At 43.9% G+C, this 24,598-nt stretch overlaps 1 protein-coding gene across 1 annotated transcript in view; it reads left to right on the top strand.

Annotated features, from left to right (window-relative positions):
• adamts17 (ADAM metallopeptidase with thrombospondin type 1 motif, 17) overlaps positions 1–23,217 on the top strand; it is a 357,749-nt gene extending 334,532 nt beyond the window's left edge. Inside the window, 3 exon segments of the mRNA XM_052040638.1 lie at positions 13,595–13,772; positions 22,400–22,467; positions 22,469–23,217. Coding sequence (XP_051896598.1) covers positions 13,595–13,772; positions 22,400–22,467; positions 22,469–22,576 — 354 coding nt within the window. The 3' untranslated portion in view covers positions 22,577–23,217.
• Positions 23,218–24,598: the final 1,381 nt, after the last annotated feature.

Below are 24,598 nucleotides of genomic sequence, written 5' to 3' on the forward strand. Positions count from 1 at the left end.
ATTTGAAGGAGAGAGAGAGAGAGAGGAACAAAGGAGATAAGGGTCACTTGAAATTGGAAAATCCAATGTTCATACCACTGGGCTGCAGACTACCCAGACGGAATAGTCAGCAGGTCAGTCAGCATCTGTAGAGAGAGAGAAACAGAACCAATGTTTCAAGCTGATGACCTCTCGTCAGAAATGGGAAAACAGAAATCAAACGTCTTCAGCTGCAGAAGTCCGGGGTTTAGGGAGACGTGCTGTTGGAGAGAACGAGGGAATAGGGTGGAAAGCATGAGAGACTGAATGAGGCAACGAATGGTGGTGCCAGCTGAGGGGGGCTTGTGAGTCGCAGCTGTCTGGAGGAGGTGTTAATGGAAACGGTGAATGATGACAGAAGGACAGAGGAATAACAACAAAACAGAAAAACCCAACCAGAGTTCTCAGCTGCTTTCCTATAATTACCTTCCTCACAAAATGTCCATTTATATCTATCCCCATCTTGCTGAGTGCTTGTCTTTATATAACTTCCTCTCTGGTGTGGTGTACCAGTAATGCTCATAGCTTGTTTCAAGAAGTATTGCCAAACATACCCTGTCTGGGAAATGAATTTTTAATTTTTAAAAAAATTTTATTTACAGCGTGGTAACAGGCCCTTCTGGCCCAACGAATCCGCGCCGCTCATTTTAAACCCATATTAACCTACCCGTATGTCTTTGGAATGTGGGAGGAAACCGGAGCACCCGGAGGAAACCCACGCAGACACGGGAGAACGTACACACTCCTTACAGACAGCGATGGGAATCGAACCCCGATCGCTGACACTGTAATAGCATCGAGCTAACTGCTACGCTACCGTGCCGCCCCTAATCTTTACCTTTACATCTTTCAAAGCTTTCCTTTGCTGAGACATCTAGACCCAGAGATCTTACAATGGGGAAAAGGTCCATTCGGAGTTGAAATAGCAAACTGCAAAATGCATGGGGGAAATGTGCACCTTGAAATTCAGCGAAAAATCAACAATATCATTGATGCGCGCGGTCTGAACTCTTCAGGGAGTGAAGAAGTACAAGTCCGGAGTGCACAGTCAGGCAATAATCCTCAGCAATGAGTTGGTCACACCACCAGGTTCAAGAACGGCTACTTCCCTTCAACCATTCGGTTCTTGACCCAACTGGCACAACCTTAATCACTGCAGTTTAGTAACACTATGACCACTTTGATCACTTTGCGTGAATTTGACTTTGTTTTTTTGTCCTAATTGTGTTCTTTCTTGTAAAAATTGTGTTAAATTTATGTTTAATTTATGTTTTTCTTGTGAATGCTCCTTATATGATGCTATGTGCCTGTGATGCTGCTGTAAGTAAGTTTTTCATTGCACCTGTGCACACATGTACTTGTGCATATGATAATAAACTTGACTTTGACTTTGACTTCTGGATCAGACATTAACTCGAGGCTCTATCTCCCACCTCAGGTGGCTATCAAGGATCATAGAAGAACAGGAGAGTTCTCCCCAGTGTCTGGCTCCCATTCATCTCCCAGGCAACAAGTAAAACAAAGTATCTAGACCCTTACCTCATTGCTGACTGTGGAACTTTAGCATGCACATTGTATTTCGAACCCTTCAACAGTGACTGCATTTTGAAAGGACTTCACTGGCTATGAAGTGCATTGGGTCTCCAGAGATTGTGAATGGTGGAACAGATACTCAAATAGACATAGTAGGGCAAGCACTGAGTAAGTCAAGGAAGGGGATGCACTGGGAACTGAAGGTGCTGAGGTGCAGGTTGCTGGGGCAGTGACCTAGCTTAATTGAGAAGGTCAGGTGGGAGCAGCTTGTTGCGGCAGGGACTGCCTGTTCGGGAAGTAAGAAGCCATGTCCATTATAATAGCTTTGGATTGAGGAATCACTTACCTGGAGTCAGTTTGAGATGAGAAGAGTGGAAGAGATGGATGGAGATCGATGTGTGATGGAATTTCAGAGGCAGAGACAATGTAAATGACCTTAAAGATTAATATTAGGAGAATCACCTCAAATCATAGAGGGGATATAAAATAATGTTCCCTGATATATCTAGAGTTTGGTAAAGGATGAAAGTTCTGAACATTTAGGATGTAACTAAGTAACTGGCAATCTGGTGTGATTAAATTAATGGTGTTATTGTTGAATATTACAGCGAGCATTTTCAGCACAGAATCTTGACTCATTCAGCGCTGATGCACAACAGCTTTAACAAAGCAAGTGGTTGGGAATTCTCAGGAGCACCGATGGGATTCATTTAGGAAGTGCGATGAAGGCAGGGACGAAATTTTATCACAGACCAGGCAAGTGTAAAATGCAAGGTTGTCAAGTGGAGGTGGACAATGCATAAACTGAAAGAGAGGTACAGAGAGGAAAGGCAAGAAAAAGGTAGACACAGGATTGATAGGGTTTGCATCTAAAACCATTAGAAATCACTGTTCACCAAATGATTGCTTGAAGTAACTTTTAAGCAGAATCTTTAAAAAAAACACAGAGGAAAGGGGGTCCCAGCAGGGATTAGGAGAGGAATTCCAGAGTATGGGCAGGTGATGGCTGTTTGTGTAGTGCTAGTGTTTCTGTGGGGAAGACCATATTTGGAGGAAGGGAGAGTTGAGAGGTGGAGGGTGAAAATTGGAAGGACAAAGGCAGGGCTACAAAGGGATTTATGCATGAGGAAAGAATGTTGAATTAGAGGTGTACAGAAAGCAGGAAATAATGTAGGAGGAGCAAGGGTGATAGATGTATGAACTTTGGGTTAAGTTATACCTGGGCAGGAGAGGGGCCAATAAGCTGAAGTCTCTGGAGAACAGCAGGAGGAATTGGGATAGAAAATCAGCAGTAAAAGAACAGGATTTCTCCTGAGATTTAAGCTGTTCAGCATCAATAACTCAAGGACCTTTGGGTCCAGATGATGCTTATGCATCATAACAGCACTTATTAAAAAGCTCTATGTATCAGAAACAGTCGCCACTAAAACATTAGGAAAAACACTCAAGCTGTTACATTTTACAAGCAACCTATACCTCTGCCTTTACAGACTACAGATAACTGTCTGGTTATTTTTTAATTAGCATTCTGCTTTCATCACTCATGATACAACAGCAATTTTTTTTTCCCATTATCATTAGCAAGTCCTGCACAGGCAAGAAAGTGGTGACAGACTTATTTCAAATGAAGAACTAAGCAGACAAAGCCTTCTGCATTTATTAGATTAAATGTCACAGAGCTCTGATACATCTAAGGGTAAACATTGCAGCCTGTCTTGTACAAGGTAATCTACTTCTGTACTCCCAAATTACTTCGGAGTCCCTCGTCAACAAACTTACAGTCTGCCTTTTAACCTGAGTCAATGTTTCAACCCTTGTGTCTCTTAGGGAAGACCATTTTTTACAGGTACCTCACTTGGCACTCAGGATGTATTCCCAAGAACAACAGTGCCAATGGAATCAGCAAAAATGGGTCTTTATAGCATTATTGTACAAGACATTGGTGAGGCTGCACGTGGAGTATTGTGTGCAGTTTTGGTCAGCCTTTAGTTGTAGGAAAGAAGTCATTAAGTTGGAAAGAGTGAAGAGAAGATTTACAAGGATGTTCACAAGATCACAAGACAAGGGAGCAGAAGCAGGCCATTTGGCCCTTCGAGTCTGCTCCAAGGAAAAGGAAAAAAGAAATGAGAAATGGGGAATGGTGGAAAGAAAAAAAAGCCTATTCTAATCCCAATTTCCGGCCTTATCCCCATATCCCTTGATATCCTGACTATTTAGATATCTATCTATCTCCTCCTTGAATGCCCCCACTGATCTGGCCTCCACTGCTGTATGTGGCAAGGAGTTCCACAAATTCACCACCCTCTGGCTAAAGAAATTTTTCCTCATCTCTGTTTTGAAACTGTACCCTCTAATTCTAAGATTGTGCCCTCTGGTCCTGGACTCACCCACCAAGGGAAACAGCCTAGCCACATCTACTCTGTCCTTTCCTATCAATATTTTAAATGTCGCTATGAGGTCCCCTCTCATTCTTCTGTACTCCAGTGAGTACAGTCCAAGAAGCGACAAACGCTCCTCATACGTAAGCCCTTTCATTCCTGGAATCATCCTCGTAAATCTCCTCTGAACCCTCTCCAACGTCAGCACATCCTTCCTAAGATGTGGGGCCCAAAACTGCACAATATTCCAAATGAGGCCTCACTAGTGCCCCGTAGAGCCTCATCAACACTTCCTTACTTTTATACACTATACCTCTCGAAATGAATGCCAACATAGCATTCGCTTTCTTTACCACTGATCCGACCTGGTGGTTAACCTTTAAGGTACCCTGCATGAGTACCCCCAAGTCCCTCTGTACGTCCGTACTTTGAATTTTCTCTCCTCCTAGATAATAATTTGCCCGCTTATTTCTGTTTCCAAAGTGTACAACTGCACATTTCTCAACATTGAATCTCATCTGCCATTTCCTTGCCCATTCTCCTAAATTGTCTAGGTCCCTCTGCAACCTTCCTATCTCTTCAATACTCCCTACTCCTCCACCTATCTTGGTGTCATCCGCAAACTTAGCCACAAAACCATTTATTCCATTATCCAAATCGTTAATGTACAAGGTAAAAAGGAGCGGTCCCAACACCGACCCCTGCGGAACACCACTAGTAACCGGTAGCCAACCAGAACAAGATCCTTTTATTTCCACTCTTTGCTTCCTGCCAACCAGCCAATGCTCCACCCATTCTGTTATCCTACCCGTAATTCCATGACCTCTCATCTTATTAATCAGTCTCTTGTGAGGCACCTTATCAAAGGCCTTTTGAAAGTCTAAATACACAACATCTACCGCCTCTCCCTTATCCACCCTACCTGTGATTTCTTCAAAAAACTCCGATAGGTTGGTCAGGCAGGATCTTCCCTTCACGAAACCATGTTGGCTAGGACCTATCTTGCCTTGCGCCTCTAGGTATTCCGTAACCCCATCCTTGAGGATAGATTCCAATAATTTTCCCACCACTGACATCAGACTAATAGGTCTGTAATTTCCTTTATGCTGCCTCCCACCTTTCTTATACAACAGAACTACATTTGTGACCCTCCAGTCCTCCGGAACCATGCCGGAATCTATCGATTCCTGGAAAATTATCACCAATGCCTCCGCTATCTCTAAAGCCACCTCCTTCAGAACCTGGGGATGCACCTCATCTGGTCCGGGAGACTTATCAGTCTTTAGCCCATTTAGTTTTCCTAGCACCTTCTCTCTAGTAATCTTAACTGAACTCAGTTCCATTTCGTGAGACTCCTGACTAACCGGCACATTGCTGATGTCCTCCACGGCGAAGCCTGATGCAAAATATTCATTCAATTCCTCTGCCATCTCTCTATCATCCATTATAACAGTTCCTGCACTGTTATCAATTGGTCCTATATCAACCCGTGTCTTTCTTTTACTCCTTATGTATTTAAAAAAACTCTTAGTATCCTTTCGAATGTTATCCGCCAACTTCCTTTCATAATTCATCTTTTTTTTCCTAATGACCTTCTTAGTTTCTCTCTGCAGGTTTTTAAAAGCTTCCCAGTCTTCTGTTTTCCCACTAATTTTTGCTTCTTTGTATGCCGCCCCTTTTGCTTTTATTTTAGCCTTCACCTCTCTCATTATCCATATTTGTGCCTTTTTTCCATTCAAAACCTTTTTTCTTGGAATATATCTATCCTGCAATTTCCTTATTTCCTGTAGAAATTCCTTCCATTTCTCCTCTGCTGTCCCTCCAGCCAGCTTACTCTTCCAATCAATTTGGGCCAACTCCTCTCTCATACCACTATAATTTCCTTTGTTCCACTGAAATAGCAATACACCAGTTATCAGCTTCTCCTTCTCAAATTTGAAACTGAACTCAATCATATTGTGATCACTAGTTCCCAATGGTTCCTTTACCTTTAGTTCCCTAATCACCTCCAGTTCATTACACGGCACCCAATCCAAAACAGCCGATCCCCTGGTGGGCTCTTCAACAAATTGCTCTAGAAAAACATCCCTTAGACATTCCACAAACTCCCTCTCCTGAGTACTACCGCCATTCTGGATTTCCCAATCCACCTTCATGTTAAAATCCCCCATAATTATCTTCACATTGTCACTCTGGCATGCTTTTTCTATTTCAAACTGCAACTTATTGTCCACTTGCTGACTGCTATTAGGGGGCCTATATATGACTGCTACTATTGTCCTTTTACCCTTACTATTTCTTAGCTCCACCCACAAGGATTCCACCTCATCTGAACCAATATCCTTCCTTTCTATCGATTTTATATCACTACTAACCATCATGGCCACACCTCCCCCTCTGCCTACCCGCCTATCCTTCCTATACACTGTGTACCCCTGGACATTCAGTTCCCAATCACATCCGTCATAAAGCCATGACTTGATGATTGCCACAATGTCATATTTATTAACCTGTAGTTGTGCCACTAGGTCATCTACTTTATTCCTAATGCGACGTGCATTTAAATATAGTATGTTTAGTCCGGTATCTGCTATTAATTTTGTTGTACTTCTATGGTTCAGCAGATTATCCTGGCTTTCCACCTGTCTATCCTTCTTACCATCTTCACTACATACTACCTTAGACATGTTCCTATATACCTCATCCCCTATCCTAACATTCTGTATCCTAACATCCTGACTTGTTGTACTTCTATTATTCAGCAAATTGTCCTGACTTCTCACCTGCCTGTCCTTCTTGCCATCCTCCTTGGACTTGTTTCTATAAACTCCCTCCCTTACCTTAGCATCATGTAACCTAACATCCTGGTTTCCATCCCCCTGCTAGATCAGTTTAAACCCTCCCCTACAACTAAATTAAACATTCCTGCCAGGATATTGGAACCTTTGGAGTTTAGGTGCAACCCATGCTTAGCAAATAGGTCATGACTCCCCCAAAAAAGGTCCCAATTATCCAAAAATCTGAAGCCCTGTCCCCTTCACCAGTCACTCAGCCACGCATTCATCTGCCAGAGCTTTCTATTCTTCCTATCACTGACACGTGGCACAGGTAGTAATCCTGAGATTACTACCTTTGAGGTCCTACTTCTCAACCTTCTCCCTAATGCCTTGTATTCCTCCTTCAGGATCTCTTCTCTTTTTCTACCTATGTCATTGGTACCTACATGTACCAAGACTTCTGGCTGCTCACCCTCTCCCCTCAGAATATTCTGGACACGGTCCGTGATATCCTGTACCCTGGCACCAGGGAGGCAACACACCATCCGAGACTCATTGTTGCTATCGCAGAATCTGCTATCCGTACCCCTTACTATAGAATCCCCAATAACCACTGCATTTCGCTTCCTCCGCTGGACCACAGTACCAGGCACGGTGCCAAGGTCCCGGTTGCTGAGGTCTTCCTCTATCAGGTCATCCTCTCCAACCGAATCTAAAATGAGATATCGGTTTTTGAGGGGGACCGCCACAGAGGTGTTGCCAGGACTCAAGGGCCTGAGTTAAAGGGAGAGGTTGGGCAGGCTAGGACTTTCTTCCTTAGAACATAGGAGTCTGAGGGGTGACCTTATATAAAATCATGAGGGGCATTGATAGGGTGAATGCACACAGTCTTTTTTCCCAGGGAAAGGGAACTATAAACTAGAGGGTATGGGTGTAAGGTGAGAGGGGAAGGACTTAAAAGGGACCTGAGGGGCAACTTCTTCTTGCAGAGGGTGGTGAGTATATGGAACGAGCTGCCAGAGGAAGGAGTTGAGGTAGGTACAATAATGACATTTAGAAGACTTTTGGACAGGTACATGGATAGGAAAGGTTTGTAGAGGGATACGGGCCAAACGTGGGCAAATGGGACTAGCTTAGGTGGGCACCTAGGTCAGCGTGGATGAGTTGGGCTGAAGGGCCTGTTTTCGTGCTGTATAACTTTATATATCAAGAGATGCTTGACAGCCAGCTGTGTGGCTAGCTTGTGTGAACCTCTGGCCACTGCTGGCACTCGTAGTAATGAATCACCCATGGCTCAGAGGGCAGAGGCTGCCTGTGAGGTTTGGTGGTCAATGGGATGGGGACATGTGAAGCAGCCACTCAGCGCTGAGATGGGGCGCTCGGCGTTGTACCCTGGTTGGCCCAGTGAGTGCAGAACTAGAGCAGTTGCGCCATGAGTTGTCGGACCACCAGATCCTACGGTCTCTCCCATCGCCTCCTTCTGGACGTGATGGAAGCTGCTGACTGCCCCTCTTTTTGTTTGCATGTGACCCCATTCAATCATGGAGAGGGAGAGGCAGAGCAGCAGGGAGGGCAGAGATACGTGCCAGGTTCCAGTGCAGCAGTGTGTAGCCCAAGCAGACGTCTCAACGTATGAGCAGACACCATAGTGGCGTTTAAAAAGCTTTTCGGGAGACATATGAATGTGCAGGGAATGGAGTGGTATTGATTATGTACAGGCAGAAGAGATTTAATTTAATTCCGCATCGTCTTCATCACAGACATGGTGGGCCGAAAGCCCTGTTCCTGTGCTGTACTGTTCTATGTTGTATGTTCTAACCTACCTGTGAGTGGTCATGCTGGATGATTATAGAACATAGAACATAGAACAGTACAGCACAGAACAGGCCCTTTGGCCCACAAAGTTGTGCCAACATAGCTAATCCCTCCTACCTACAGAATGCCCGTATCCCTCTATTTTCCTCTCATTCATGTGCTCATCCAAGCCCCTCTTAAAAGCCCCCATTGAATTTGCCTCCAGCACCCTTATCAGGCAACACATTCCAGACATCCACCATCAAAGGTATAAAACTGAATCAGCCATCCAGGGCAGCACCAACCATGATCCCAGTGTGTTACCCTGGGATTGGGGTTTACCATTTTCCTCATATTAGTTTTTTGGAAAGAGAGGTGCATGTCAGAATCAAATCCAGTGGAGTGCAAGTCTGGAGCCTGTTGGACTCAGATTGTTAAACCTGTCCAGTCTGCCATCACTTTCTCTCACAGATCATTGCACATTACATTCAGATAGAAAACATGAGGATAAACTGACAGCATTTATGAGAAGCAGTTAAAGATGTGTTCATTTAGTGTCCGTACCAAATAAAATATTGCTATACAAAGCTTTTAAAAGCTTCTTATTTTCCTATGAAAAGCTTCCTGGTCCAATGCCCAGGTATTATTCTATGTGCATTATTTTATTCACAGCTGCTGTTGGAAACATGTGAATGTATGGACTTATTTCGTGAATGTATGAATTTATTTTGGGGTCCCCCAGTTTCACATGCTTTCTTCAGTCCCTTGGGGTTTTCCATAATCAATCCCTGTGGATGCTGGTGTTTAGAAATTAGTTCCAAGAGTTAATTCATCAATCCCACACTCACTGCAAGGAGGCAGTGTCAGCAGAAAGACGGGCTGAGGATTGATATCGGACTGCTATGGTCCTATTTCAGACTTGTACTCCCTTCCACTGGGAGGCTGATGAATTTAACGTAAAGAATTAACATTGTCCTTTAGTCTTCCCTTTTTCATTGCTTAAATAACGAGTGCTTGTGCAAACATCACGATGACACTGACTATACAACTGAAATTAATCCATAATAATGCAATTACAGAATCAACTAGGTTAATGATGACTGATATCTGAGGGGAGAGGGTGATCAGCAAGAAGTCTTGGTACATGTAGGTACCAATGACATAGGTAGAGAAAGAGAAGAGGTCCTGAAGGAGGAATACAAGGAGTTGGGGAGAAAGTTGAGAAGTAGGACCTCAAGGGTGGTAATTTCAGGATTACCACCTGTGCCATGTGCCAACGGTAGAAAGAATAGAAAGATCTGGCAGATGAATGCGTGGCTGAGTGACTGGTGCAGGGGGCAGGGCTTCAGAATTCTGGATCATTGGGACCTTTTTTGGGGGATGCATGACCTATTCGCTGAGGATGGGTTACACCTAAACTCCAAAGGGTCCAATATCCTGGCGGGAATGTCTAATTTAGCTGTCAGGGAGGGTTTAAACTAATCTGGCAGGGGGATGGAAACCAGGATGTTAGGATACAAGATGTTAGGGTGAGGGAGGAGGTTTATAGAAACAAGTCCAAGACAGTGTGCAGTGAGGATGGTAAGAAGGACAGGCAGGTGAGAAGTCAGGATAATTTGCTGAACAATAGAAGTACAACAAATCAGGATGTTAGGATACAGGATGTTAGGATATAGGATGAGTTATATAGAAACATGTCCAAGATAGCATGTAGTGAGGATGGTAAGAAGGACAGGCAGGTGAAAAGTCAGGATAATTTGCTGAACAATAGAAGTACAACAAAATCAGTAGCAGATACTGGACTAAGTGTACTATATTTAAATGCACGTAGCATTAGGAATAAAGTAGATGACCTAGTGGAACTACTATATATTAATAAATACGACATTGTGGCAATCATCAAGTCACGGCTTTATGACGGATGTGATTGGGAACTGAATGTCCAGGGGTACACAGTGTATAGGAAGGATAGGCAGGTAGGCAGAGGGGCAGGTGTGGCCATGATGGTTAGTAATGATATAAAATCAATAGGAAGGAAGGACATTGGGTCAGAAGAGGTGGAATCCTTATGGGTGGAGCTAAGAAATAGCAAGGGTAAAAGGACAATAGTAGCAGTTATATATAGGCCCCCTAATAGCAGTCAGGAAGCGGACTATAAGTTGCAGTTTGAAATAGAAAAAGCATGCCAGAGTGACAACGTGAAGATAATTGTGGGGGATTTTAACATGAAGGTGGGCTGGGAAATCCAGCAAGGCAGTAGATCTCAGGAAAGTGAGTTTGTGGAATGTCTACGGGATGGTTTTTTGGAGCAACTTGTTGATGAGCCCACCAGGGGATCGGCTGTTTTGGATTGGGTGCTGTGTAATGAACCGGAGGTGATTAGGGAACTAAAGGTAAAGGAACCATTGGGAACAAGTGATCACAACATGATTGAGTTCAGTTTCAAATTTGAGAAGGAGAAGCTGATAACTGGCGTATCGATATTTCAGTGGAACAAAGGAAATTACAGTGGTATGAGAGAGGAGCTGGCCCATATTGATTGGAAGAGTAAGCTAGCTGGAGGGACGGCGGAGCAGAAATGGATGGAATTTCTACAAGAAATAAGGAAAATGCAGGATAGATATATTCCAAGAGAAAAAGTTTTGAATGGAAAAAAGGCACAAATGTGGATAACGAGAGAGGTGAAGGCTAAAATAAAAGTAAAAGGGAGGGCGTACAAGGAAGCAAAAATTAGTGGGAAAACAGAAGACTGGGAAACTTTTAAAAACCTGCAGAAAGAAACTAAGAAGGTCATTAGGAAAGAAAAGATGAATTATGAAAGGAAGTTGGCAGATAACATTTGAAAGGATACTAAGAGTCTTTTTAAATATATAAGGAGTAAAAGAGAGACACGGTTTGATATAGGACCAATCGATAACGGTGTGGGAGAGATTATAATGGATGATAAAGAGATGGCAGAGGAACTAAGTGAGTATTTTGCATCGGTCTTCACTGTGGAGAAATGGAACTGAGTTCAGTTAAGATTACTAGAGAGAAGGTGCTAGGAAAGCTAAATGGACTAAAGACTGACAAGTCTCCTGGACTGGATGAGGTGCATCCCTGGGTTCTGAAGGAGGTGGCTTTAGAGATAGCGGAGGCATTGGTGATAATTTTCCAGGAATCGATAGACTCCGGCATGGTTCTGGAGGAGTGGAGAGTCACAAATGTAGTTCTGCTGTATAAGAATGGTGGGAGGCAGCATAAAGGAAATTACAGACCTATTAGTCTGATGTCGGTGGTGGGAAAGTAATTAGAATCGATCCTCAAGGATGAGGTTATGGAATACCTAGAGGTGCAAGGCAAGATAGGTCCTAGCCAACATGGTTTCGTGAAGGGAAGATCCTGCCTGACCAACCTATTGGAGTTTTTTGTAGAAATTGCAGGTAGGGTGAATAAGGGAGAGGCGGTAGATGTTGTGTACTTAGACTTTCAAAAGGTCTTCGACAAGGTGCCGCATAAGAGACTGATTAACAAGATGAGAGGTCATGGAATTACAGGTAGGATAACAGAATGGGTGGAGCATTGGCTGGCTGGCAGAAAGCAAAGGGTGGGAATAAAAGGATCCTGTTCTGGTTGGCTACCGGTTACTAATGGTGTTCTGCAGGAGTCGGTGTTGGGGCTGCTTCTTTTTACCTTGTACATTAAAGATTTGGATGATGGAGTAAGTGGTTTTATGGCTATGTTTGTGGATAACACCAAGATAGGTGGAGGAGTAGAGAGTATTGAGGAGACAGGAAGGTTGCAGAGAGACCTAGATAGTTTAGGAGAATGGGCAAGGAAATGGCAGATGAAATTCAATGTTGAGAAATGTGCAGTTGTACACTTTGGAAACAGAAATAAATGGGCAGATTACTATCTAGAAGGGGATAAAATTCAAAGTACAGAAGTACAAAGGGACTTGGGGGTACTTGTGCAGGATACCCTAAAGGTTAACCACCAGGTCGGATCAGTGGTAAAGAAAGCGAATGCTATGTTGGCATTCATTTCGAGAGGTATAGTGTATAAAAGTAAGGAAGTGTTGATGAGGCTCTGCGGGGCACTAGTGAGGCCTCATTTGGAATACTGTGTACAGTTTTGGGCCCCATATGTTAGGAAGGATGTGCTGATGTTGGAGAGGGTTCAAAGGAGATTTACGAGGATGATTCCCGGAATGAAAGGGCTTACATATGATGAGTGTTTGTCGGCTCTTGGACCATACTCACTAGAGTACAGGAGAATGAGAGGGGACCTCATAGAGACATTTAAAATGTTGAAAGGACTGGACAGAGTAGATGTGGCCAAGCTGTTTCCCTTGGTGGGTGAATCCAGAACCAGAGGGCACAATCTTAGAATTAGAGGGTACAGGTTTAAAACAGAGATGAGGAGAAATTTCTTTAGCCAGAGGGTAGTGAACTTATGGAATTCATTGTCATGTACAGCAGTGGAGGCCAGATCATTGGAGGCATTTAAGGAGGAGATAGATAGATATCTAATTAGTCAAGGTATCAAGGGATATGGGGATAAGGCTGGAAATTGGGGTTAGAATAGCTTTTTTTTGCTCATGGAGCAGACTTCCCCCCCCCATTTCTCATTTCTTTTTTCTTTTTCCCCTTTTCTTTGGAGCAGACTCGATGGGCCGAATGGCCTACTTCTGCTCCCTTATCTTGTGATCTTGTGACATCAACTCCTCTCCCTTCCACTCTCAGACTCTTTAGGTAGATTCCAAAAATCAACCATCCAGGCCGATAGCCATGAGGAAAGGTGCTTGGAGACAATGCTGAACTGTGGTTACAGCCCCCATCAACTCTCTGGCTGTACAAGGCTCAGGAACGACCACAGGGATTTGGAAAATCTCCCCACTAACATCAGCAAATTGACTCTTTACATTAATCGGTTGTGTGTTAAGTCAGAGCCATTAGTCTTCTAATAATTGCCTTTTGTCAGAAGAAAATTTCCTTTCGGGGCAATTATAAATGCAAGATGATGTAATTTGGAGGATTTTCCAGTTTCTCCATTGGTGAGCAATGAACGGATGAATTTACTGTGCGTGAGTAACAGTGTCGGCCTTTGTTCTAGTGTTCCTCCACATGTGGAAGGGGCCTGCAGTCGCGAGTGGTTCAATGTATGCACAGAATCACCGGTCGCCATGGCAACGAATGCCCTTCTTTAACCAAACCACCAGCTTACAAGCAATGCCACCAGAAACCCTGCAGTGGAAGAGTCAACGTCAACAGCGTCACACCATCGAGGCTGGGTGAGCATATCCCCACAACAGTGTTAGCTGTGTTAAAATGAGAGTGGTAGACCTGACAAATCGTGAGAACAGAGGAAGTATTAGTCTGATTCAGAGCAAACAGCGAACATATTTTTAGCTCAGAAGGAAATACAGTTGCTGATTGTGTCTACCTGGATTCATACAAGACTTAACATATCCAACCCCGATTTATCCCTTACTTTTCATCCTCCTGATTTACCCCAAGTCCAACTTAGTTTTTGATTCAAAGCATAATGTTTCCCTTTCTGATTTACTTTACCTTGTATATCCTCACCTCAGTTAGCCCTGCATTTACTCCCCATCCACCTATTTTAGCATCCTCCCACCATGATCTCTTGCCAACTTTACATTCTCCCATTTATGCCTGTCCCCTACCAAGTTACACCCCACCAAAACAATACCCATATCTAATTCACACTTCCCCTGATTTACCCCTACCTGATACATGTTCCACCTTATTCTAGGCTCCAGTTACACTCAGTATCGACCTGCTTCCTTGCTCTGATTTATCTGAAGTATAACAGTTAAAGCAATGCAAGATTAGGGCTTTGTCAAGGCATCATACTCATTAGTAGCATATGACAGAGGCCATACAGAATTTCATGTAAACTTATATATGCATATATGTTTCCACCAAAAAAATCAGTCAAATAAAGGTATATAAAATGACAATTGGATAACATAAAGTGCACCAAAGTCCCCTTTGTAATCATTTTATTGATAAAATTACACTGCTCCCTTCATCCCTTATTATTACCTTCTTCACATCTTCTGATTGTTATTTTGCTGGTTATTTTTCCCCGCTAAGCTCTCCCGTTGTTTCATTGGTGAATAAACACATTTACCTTAACCCACCAGGCACACTCATATGCTTAACTAAAGCTGATTGAGCCTTATGGGCCAGACTGCAGACTGCCAAGACCCTGAGATAGGATGGAGCCTCCTTCCACCTGATGGAGAGGTGATGTCCCTTTGTTTCCTGTGGAGGGGAGGACTAAGCTGAGGAGGAAGGAAAGAAGAGACTTGTGTTCCCATGTTCCTTAGACAGGAGCTTCTAAAATCTGCTTCTAGAACCTCGTCCACATCTTTGGCACAAATATACACCGTGACCCCAAACGTTCACTGTTCTCCCATCCTACAATGTTCTGCTGCTGCTCAGACACCCCTCCCCTGACACCAATCATGTCTGCAAGCCCAGATGTTGTTTTCTGCCCTCCTAATTACCGAACCCCCTATGACTGCAGCTTTCCTTGCCCTGCTCCTCCACACCAACAGATGCCATGGACTTGGCTCTGGCTGTATCTCATAGAGCACCCATTGTTCCAACCAATATAAGAAGGTAAGAACTTGAGAAGAAGAAGCAGGAATAGGTGATATGGACTCTCATCCCAATGCTACTCTTCTATGGATTATAGCTGATTTTTTTTTACCTCAGCCCCAATTTCCTGCACTAACTCTCTGAATTTTTTATATCCAAATATCTATCAATCTCTGTCTTAAGTATACTCAGCAGCAGAGCATCCACAGCCAGTCTGGTAGACAATTCCAAAGATTCACCACCCTCTGGTTAAAGAAATGTCTTCCCATCTCAGACATAAGTGATTGACACATTATTCTGAGACCATGACCCCTGTCTGACTGCAGACACCCCAGTCAGAGGAAACATCAAATCCACATCTACCCTGTCAAGCCTGTAAGAAATTTTGTATGTTTCAATGGGATCACTTTTCATTCTTTTAAACTCAAAAGTGTTTAGGCTGTTGCTTAAACTTTCCTTGTAGAACAAACTAACCATCTCAGGAATCAACATGGTGAAGGTCTGCTGCACTCCAATTACGTGTCCATCCTTCCTTAGATAGGACGACCACACCTGTACACAATATTCCAGATGGGATATCACCAGTATCTGTGTAATTTCTTGAGAAGATCCTTACTCTTTTCCTTAAATTCTCTTGCAATAAAGGCCACAAAACATTGACTGATTCATTGCTTGCTGAACCTGTACATTAACTTTCACTGAATTGTGTACAAAGACACCAAGTTCCTTCTGAAGACCAAGACCTTCTAATCTTTCACCACTTAAAAATACTCTGCTTTTCTATTCTTTCTACCAAAGTGTACCTTCTACCTCACAGTTTTCCTCATTATGTAAGCTACACAGGTTGATAGGGTGGTAAAGAAGCCGTGTGGCATGCTTTCCTTTATTAGTCACGGAACTGAGTTCAAGAGCTGGGGAGTTACGTTGCAGTTTTATAAAACTCTAGTTTGGCTGTATCTGGAGTATTGCATTCCATTCTGGTTGCCCCATTACAGAAAGGATATGGAGGCTTTGGAGAGGATGCAGAAGAGGTTTACCAGGATGCTGCCTGGATTAGAGGACATGTGATATGAGGAGAGGTTGGACAAACTTAGGTTGTTTTCTCTGGAGCGGTGGAGGCTGAGGGGAGATCTGATCGATTATGAGAGGCATAGATACACTAGACAGCTGGTATCTTTTTCCCAGTGTTGAAATGTCTAATACCAGAGGGCATGCATTTAAGGTGATAGGGCTAAGTTCAAAGGAGATGTGCGGGACAAGTTTTTTACACAGAGAGTGGTGGGTGGCTGGAATGCGCTGCCAAGGGTGCTGGTGGAGGCAAGTATGATAGTGGCATTCAAGAAGCTCTTAGATAGGCACATGAATGTGCAGGAAATGGAGGGATATGGACATTGTGTAGGCAGAAGGGATTAGTTTAGTTGGGCATTTGATTACTAATTAAATTTGTTCAGCACCACATTGTGGGCTGAAGGGCCTGTTCCTGTCCTGTACTGTCCTCTGTTCTATTATGTTCCATCGGCCATGTCCCTGCCCATTCACTTAGGCCGTCCAGATCCCTCCGAAACCTCTCTGCATCCTCCACCCAGCCAACACTGCCACATAGTTTTGTATCATCAGCAGGCTTGAACACAGGACAATTTGTCGACTCATACAAACCACTGATAAGGTTGTGAACGTCTGGGATCCATGTGGCACCTCACAAGTCACAGCGTCCATTTTTATTCTTGTTTTTTCTTTTCCGTCCCTTAACGAATCCTCAGACCGTACCAGTATGTTATCCCCAGTCCCATGTGCACTCATTTTTAATAACCTCTTGTGCAGCACCTCATCAAAGATCTCATGACAGTTGCCACATCCATTGGGTCACTCTTATCTATTCAGTTCATTACAACCTCAGAAAACTTTAATAGATTTGTCAACTATGATTTCCCTTTCATAAATGGTAATCCTGCCCACTCATCATTTTGTTTTTCTAAATGCCCTGCAGTCACTTCTTAATCATTTTCCCTACTCCTGATGTCAGACTAACTGGTCTGTACTTCTATTTTTACTCTCTCTCTTCTTTCATAAGTAGTGAGATAACATTTGTCGCCTCACAACCCGAGGGAGCCATTCAAGAATCTGTGGGCTATTTTGAAGATGACAAGTGCATCCACTGTCTCCATTGACACCTGTTTCAAAACTTATTATTTTTTTTTCATTGCAATTACTTCCAGTTTGCCATTTCCTTTCAATTCGTTTGTATCTTTTTCCACACCAACACAAAACATCTATTTCATTTCTCCTACGTTTCCTTATTCCCCAGTGCAATTTCGTCTGTCACAGTCTGTAAGGGACCCCACATAACTTTTGTAAATTTGTTCCTTTTAAATGTCTTTAAAACTTTAGTTTGTTTTATTGTTTCTTTCAAGAGTGCGTTCACATTTTCCTCTTTCCTTAACAATTTTTTGATCCTCTTTTGCTAACGTTTCTTAAATTCCCCAGTCCTCAGGTTTATTGCTCTTTTTGGCAGTTACAAGCTTTTTCCTTTGTTTTAATACTATTTTTAACTTCTCTTGTTCACCACAGTTGGACCACTTTGCCTATTAGGTTTTTGTGCCTTAAATGGATGTATATTTGCTATAAACTATCTATTAATTCCTTAAATGTTGGCTATTGCCTCGTTCCTGTCATGCCATTTAATCTACCACATGCTCTTGTAGTTTGTTTTGTTTTGATTTAAGACCTTGGTTTCAGATTAAAATGCATCACTTTCAGTCTCTACATGAAGTTCTATTATATTATAGAACTCTTCCCTAAAGGCCACTTAGCCACCAAATTATAAATTAACCCTTTCTCATTGTACAATACTAGATGTAAGATGGTCTGGAGCATCAAATAATTTACTGCAGGAACTCAGTGTGTTGAGCAGCATCTATAGGGGGAAAGGCACATTGACGATTCCCCTCCCCACCCTCCAGATGCTGCTCACTCTGCTCAGTTCCTCCAGCAGATTGTTTTGCTGTTTGTTGCTCCAGATTCCAGCATCTCAGTCTTTTGTGTCTCCATGTGAAACAGCCTATCTCTCTTTGGTGACTCTACTGATCTGGAAAAACATTTCTTGTATTCTCCACGAATTCAGCCTCTGCATTGTTACTAATAATTTAGTGTTAAAGTCCCCCATGACTATTGTACTACTCTAATTATATGTGCTTCTAATTTCCTGATTTATATGATGTGCTCCATAACCACTGCTGTCTGGGGAACCATCAACAACTCCCACCAATGCTTGCTGACCCTTGGTGTTTCTTAACTCGAGCCAAACCAGTTCTACTTCTTGATTTTCCAAGCCAGAGCCTTTCTCTCCACTGCCTTTATACCATCCTTTAAATCAGGGCTAACCCGTTTCCTTTTCTTTCTAAAAGTTAAGTTTCCTGGAATATTTAATTCCAACCTTGGTCACTTTGCAACCATGTCTCTACAATGGCTATTGGACCAGAGCCTTTTTTTTACTTCTTATTAATTCACCTCTCTTCTTACAAATGTATTCAGATGAAGAACCTTCACTTTTGTCATCTTGCCATTATTGCCTGCTCTGACTCTCCTGGGGGTATATTTGCATGCTTTGTACCTCCTGACAGACTCTGCTTTACTACCCTGCACCATCAACTCATGCTTCATCTTTAATATTCTAAATTGCCCCTCACCAGAAACTTCTCCCCAACTATTTAGTTTAAAGGCTTGTCTACCACCTCAGTTAATTGATTCACTAGCACACTGGTCTCCGCACCTGTTGGCAAATGCAAGGGCGGACACTCCTCCAGTGCTACTTTCTTCAACCCCATTCCTACCTCACTTGCTCCTGACCCCCTTGACTGACCAGTTCTGCAGTACTTAATCAAAGGGTGTGACTGACTCCTGCTTCAAAGTTTCCAGGTAACTTTTCCCTCTTTGATACATCATAGGAAATGAATCCTATCAACTTTGAACCAAAGTTCCTTGAGCTAAGGACACTTACTTATGGTCACAAATGCAGTAAAACTCCGATGGTCTGCTTCAGACTATTCAGAAATCCCAGTGGTTCACCATCTGGATCTGGCTCACCAGTAGTGTTTGCTGGACTTCCTTTCCACTCACCAGGTCCTGGCTTCAATGCTCCATTTTACTCACCCGGGACCCCGGTTCTTATGCTTCCTTCCCACTCCCTCGGGATCCAGTTTCCTGCCCCCCACCATCAACACTCTGATGCTCCCTTTACACTCACCAGGGCCCGAGTTCCAGCTCCTTCTAACCCTGTTGTTGCTGGTTCCTGTGATCCCTCTAACACACAGGACCCTTCTTCCCATGCTGCCTTTCAACTTATCATGCTGTGTAACATCAAAAAGATGAATTAAAGAGTGTTGAGGCATTTATAGAAATAGCATCCAATAATCCAGAAAATCTGCCATTCCGGCACCACCCATGTCCTAAATGTGCCAGATTAACAGAGTTTTACTGTAACCTCCATCAGCTCCCACGTACTGCAGCTATAACATGTCACCTGCTTTGCTATTCCTGTTTTAACTTAGTTAATGTATATAATTTGAACCATAGAGCCACGGAGTAATACAGCATGGAAACAGGCCCTTCAGCCCAACTCATCCATGCCGATCAACTCGCCCACCTAAGCAAGTCCCATTTGCCTGCGTTTGGCCCATATCCCTGTAAACCTTTCCAATCCATGTACCTGTCCAAGTGTTGTTAATATACCTGCCTCAACCACTTCCTCTGACAGCTTGTTCCATATATGTACTACCCTCTGTGTGAAGTTGCCCCTCAGGTCCCTTTTAAATCTTTCTCGTCTCACCTTAAACCTTTGCCTGCTGGCTTTTGATTCCCTGTCCCTGGGAAAAAGACTGTGTGCATTCACTCTATCCATGCCCCCTCATGATTTTATACAATTAATTCAATTGTGTTAAAAGTAGTCCGAACTGAATGCTGGTTAGAGAGTGAGACGCACTTGGGTGTCCCCACACACACACTTTTAAGTTGCAGGGTGGCAACCTCATGAAATGTGTGTTTGTGTAGCTCTGAGGTGTACTGTGCAGGGGTACTGCTGCCTTGCCAACTGCTGCTGTGGTCTGAAGCCCAGAGCTTGTTCTCTTTCAGCTGCTAACGGTGCTGTGCAATGACAGGTTACTGTTGGCTGGAAGTTCCAGGATTTCCCACTGAGCAAAGATAAGATTGGTCAAAATGAACCGGTACAGCACAGGAACTGTGCTGGAACAGGAGCAGCCCACGATGCTGTGCCGAACTAATTAAGCTAATGATCCCTTCTGCCTGCACATGGTCCATATCCCTCCATTCTCTGCATCTTCATATGCCCTATATCAGAGCCCCTTAAAAACCTCTATCATATCTGTCTCCACTACCACCCCTGGCAGCACACTCCAGGCATCCACCACTCTCTGTGTGAAAAACTTGTCTCGCACATCTCCCTCTCACTTTCCCCCTCTCACTTTAAATGCATTCCCTCTAGTATTAGCCACTTCTACCCTGTGAAAAAGATATCAGCTGTTTACTGTACCTGTGCCTCTCATAATTTTATAAACCTCTATCAGGTCTCCCCTCAGCCTCTGCCGCTCCAAAATTAGACCAACCTCTCCGTATAGTACATGTCCTCTAATCCAGGCAGCATCCTGGTAAAGCTCTTCTGCACCCTCTCCAAAGCCTCCACATCCTTCCTGTAATGGGGCGACCAGAACTAAATGCAGTACTCCAGATGAGGCCTAATCAGAGTTTTATAAAGCTGCAACATAACTTCCTGACTCCTGAACCAAGTGCCTCGACTAATAAAGGCAAGGTGCTGTACGCCTTCTTTACACCAAATCAACTTATGCGGCCACTTTCAAGGAGTGGACTTGGATGCCAAATCCTGAATTCTGGGTTCCAAATGTAAATAATGAAGACTGGCTGTGCATGTTGAGACTGTATTCATACCTTTAGAAGCTGGAGAGGTGACCTAGTGAGATGTTGGGAATAATACAAGTATTTAATAAAGTCTTTGAAGCAAAGCCATTTCCTAAAGTGGGGACTCCAGAAGTCTTAGTATCTTAGAGTCAGAACAAAGCTACTCAGGAATGAAGGGTACAATGAGGATGACACAATGGCACAGCAGGGAGGGCAGCTGCCTCACAGCTCCAGCGACCCAGGTTCAATCCTGACCTCCCGTGCCGTCTGTGGAGTTTGCACATTCTCCCTGTGACTGCATAGGTTTCCTCCCACATAGAATCATAGAATCATAGAACAGTACAGCACAATACAGGCCCTTCGGCCCACAATGTTGTGCCGACCTTTAAACCTCGCCTAAGACTATCTAAGCCCTTCCTACCACATATCCCTCTATTTTAAATTCCTCCATAGGCTTATCTAGCAATCTCTTGAATTTGACCAATGTACCTGCATCCACCACCGCCCCAGGCAGCACATTCCACGCCCCAGCCACTCTCTGGGTAAAAAAACTTCCTTTGATATCTCCCTTGAACTTCCCCACCCATTACTTTAAGGCCATGCCCTCTTGCATTGAGCATTGTGTGCCCTGGGAAAGAGGCGCTGGCTGTCTACTCTATCTATTCCTCTTAATATTTTGTACGCCTCTATCACGTCTCCTTCATCTCCTCCTCTCCAAAGACTAAAGCCCTAGCTCCCTTAGTCTCTCCTCATAATGCATACTCTCTAAACCAGGCAGCATCCTGGTAAATCTCCTCTGCACCCTTTCCGATGCTTCCACATCCTTCCTATAATGAGGCGACCAGAACTGGACACAGTACTCTAAGTGTGGTCTAACCAGTTTTGTAGAGCTGCATCATTACCTCGCGGCTCTTAAACTCGATCCCACGGGCTATGAATGCTAACATTCCATAAGCTTTCTTAACTACCCTATCCACCTGTGAGGCAACTTTCACAACTGACGATGCGCGAGCTAGTGATGGGGGAGAATCGGGGGAGTTGATGGGCATGTGAGGGAGCAGAGGTTATGGGAAAATGTGAGGGACTGGGATTGATGAAAGTGCTCGGAGTGCCAGCATATATTCGATGGGCCGATAGATGGAGTCATCAAGCAGGGACTGGAACTCCCATTCTCCACACGACCATCGATGCTGGCATCAGTTCAGGCTTTCAAAACTGAGTTTGGTGTATTTCTGTTGGCTAAGGCTTTGGATCAAAGGAATTGAGGTGGAGTTGAGGTTCTCCATGTTGCACAGTTTGGTGAAATTGGAGGCTGTAGCATATTAAGGACCTTTTGTAACACTCTGCCTTGATCTGCCAGCTGCCCTCACGTACAAGTGCCCGGGAGATGACTGGGCAGTGTACTGCAGGCTCATCCGAGAGAAGAACCATGTGCCAGGACCTGCGATGGTATCGGCGATGCTGCCAATCCTGCAGAGACTTCTACGCAAACAAGCTGCATTACAGCAGTGAATCGCAGGTTTTATTGCAGCAATGAGATAATTTAAGAAGAGCTTTTCTCCGTCTCATCCTGAACAGAATTGGGGGATGTACGGTTTTTAAACTGGAAGAGAACAGTGCTTGGGAAGCTGCGGCCTCCACAACATCCTTGCCCCACACTCTGCAAACGCACCCTGTAGATTTGGGGTGCGCTGCATGAGCTGCTGTTACAGTGTCAGAAGCTGAGCCGAGAAGCCATGTCAGTGGGTTCTGCACCTGCCTATCACTGCAACATCAGCTGCGTGGCTTTAACCAGTGAGAGAAGTAAGCTTAAACAGTAACTCCTTTTTCACTAATGTGAAATGATGCTTATTGCCTCTTGCTGCATTTTTTGTAGAGTTAATATCGTGCACTTGAACTATTTCCAGCAGAAAGCAAAGGACAATGAAGGAGCTGGAAAATTCATCCCTTCAATGCACCTTCAGGTGGAGATGTGTTTAGAATCTCAATCCACTGTTTGTTTTCCCTCTCGTAGTTCTGGAAAATATCAATAATGTAATAAACATCCTTGGCATCCAGACTATCGACCAAACCACTTGCTTCAAGAGAATTTGCAACTTGTTAACTTCATTTATAGCAATGAGTATTTACAGTTTGTAGCAATGCAAAGGCAAACTTGAACGATTCTCTTTAACCTTTTCATTACTGTTCTGCTTTTAAGCCACTCAACCTTCTTTTAATTGTAGCCTGAATCCTGTCAGTAAGTTAATGAATCCTAGAGAAGGACAGGCAACAGCCTTTGTGGGCAGGGTTTACTCTCTGGTGGTGAGTAGGAGCAACTACCTGTGAATTTCTGACTTCTGGTAGCAACAGGGGTCAGCCCTGTTCGGTCCCCCCACTTCCCCATTTTCCGCACTGTGTACTGTTCTGGTGCCTAATACTTGTGCTGGGGGCCAGTGCCCGTAGGTGCAAGCTGATGTTCCCTGCTGCCAATCATAGATGACACTGTTAGCGTGCTGACCACTGTAGGTCTTCAGGGAGAGGGGAATGAATCAGCATGCTAATGTACCAAAGTGTCTGTTCTGTTCTACCCTCCCCTCTGAGAACCGTTGTATCTGTGACCACTCCTGTGTTACTGATATTGATTTCACCGTCTGTATGTACCTGTGTGGACCAGCACAGCACCCACTAACTAGCAGGCACATGTTGCTCCAAAACCTCACCGAGTGGGATTCCAAGCATTGGACAACAATGCCACAGCTCCACAATGGGTGTCCCTTAAAAATATAGTAACAGCTCATTTAATGGACCACAGGGGAGTTTGTCCAACAACAAGTGTGGTTACGCTACAAAATATTGGCTTGTAAAGAGCTGCAGCCCAGCATTGAGGGCTGGCTACGATAGGACAGGGCCTTTCCCCAAATCAGAATCAGATTTATTATCACTGACTTGTATGACATGAAACTTGTTGTTTTGCAGCAGTAGTACAGTGCAAAGACATAAAATTACCATAAATTACAAAATAAATAAATAAATAAATCAATAAATAGTGCAAGGAAAAAATGAATAATGAGGTGGTGTTTATGCATTGATGGACCATTCAGAAATCTGATGGCGGAGGGGAAGAAGCTGTTTCTGAATTATTGAGTGTGGGTCTTCAGGCTCCTGTACCTCCTCCCCAATGGTGTAACAAGAAGAGGGGATGTCCTGGGTGGTGAGGGTCCTCAGTGATGGATGCCGCCTTCTTGAGACACCACCTCTTGAAGATGTCCTCAGTGGTGGGGAGGGTTGTGTCTGTGATGGAGTTGGCTGAGACTACAACTCTCTGCAGCCTCTTGCGATCCTGTGCATTGGAGCCTCCATACCAGGCAGTGATGCAACCAGTCAGAATGCTCTCCACCGTACGTCAATAGAAATTTACAAGAGTCTTTAGTGACATACCAAATCTCCTCAAACTCCTAATGAAGTAGAGCAGCTGGCGTGCCTTCTTCTCGTGATTCCATCAATGTGTTGGGCCCAGGGTAGATCTTCTGAGATGTTGACGCCCAGGAACTTAAAGCTGCTCACCCTTTCCACCACT

Source organism: Pristis pectinata, chromosome 28 (genome assembly GCF_009764475.1).
Source record: "Pristis pectinata isolate sPriPec2 chromosome 28, sPriPec2.1.pri, whole genome shotgun sequence".
Taxonomy (NCBI): domain Eukaryota; kingdom Metazoa; phylum Chordata; class Chondrichthyes; order Rhinopristiformes; family Pristidae; genus Pristis; species Pristis pectinata.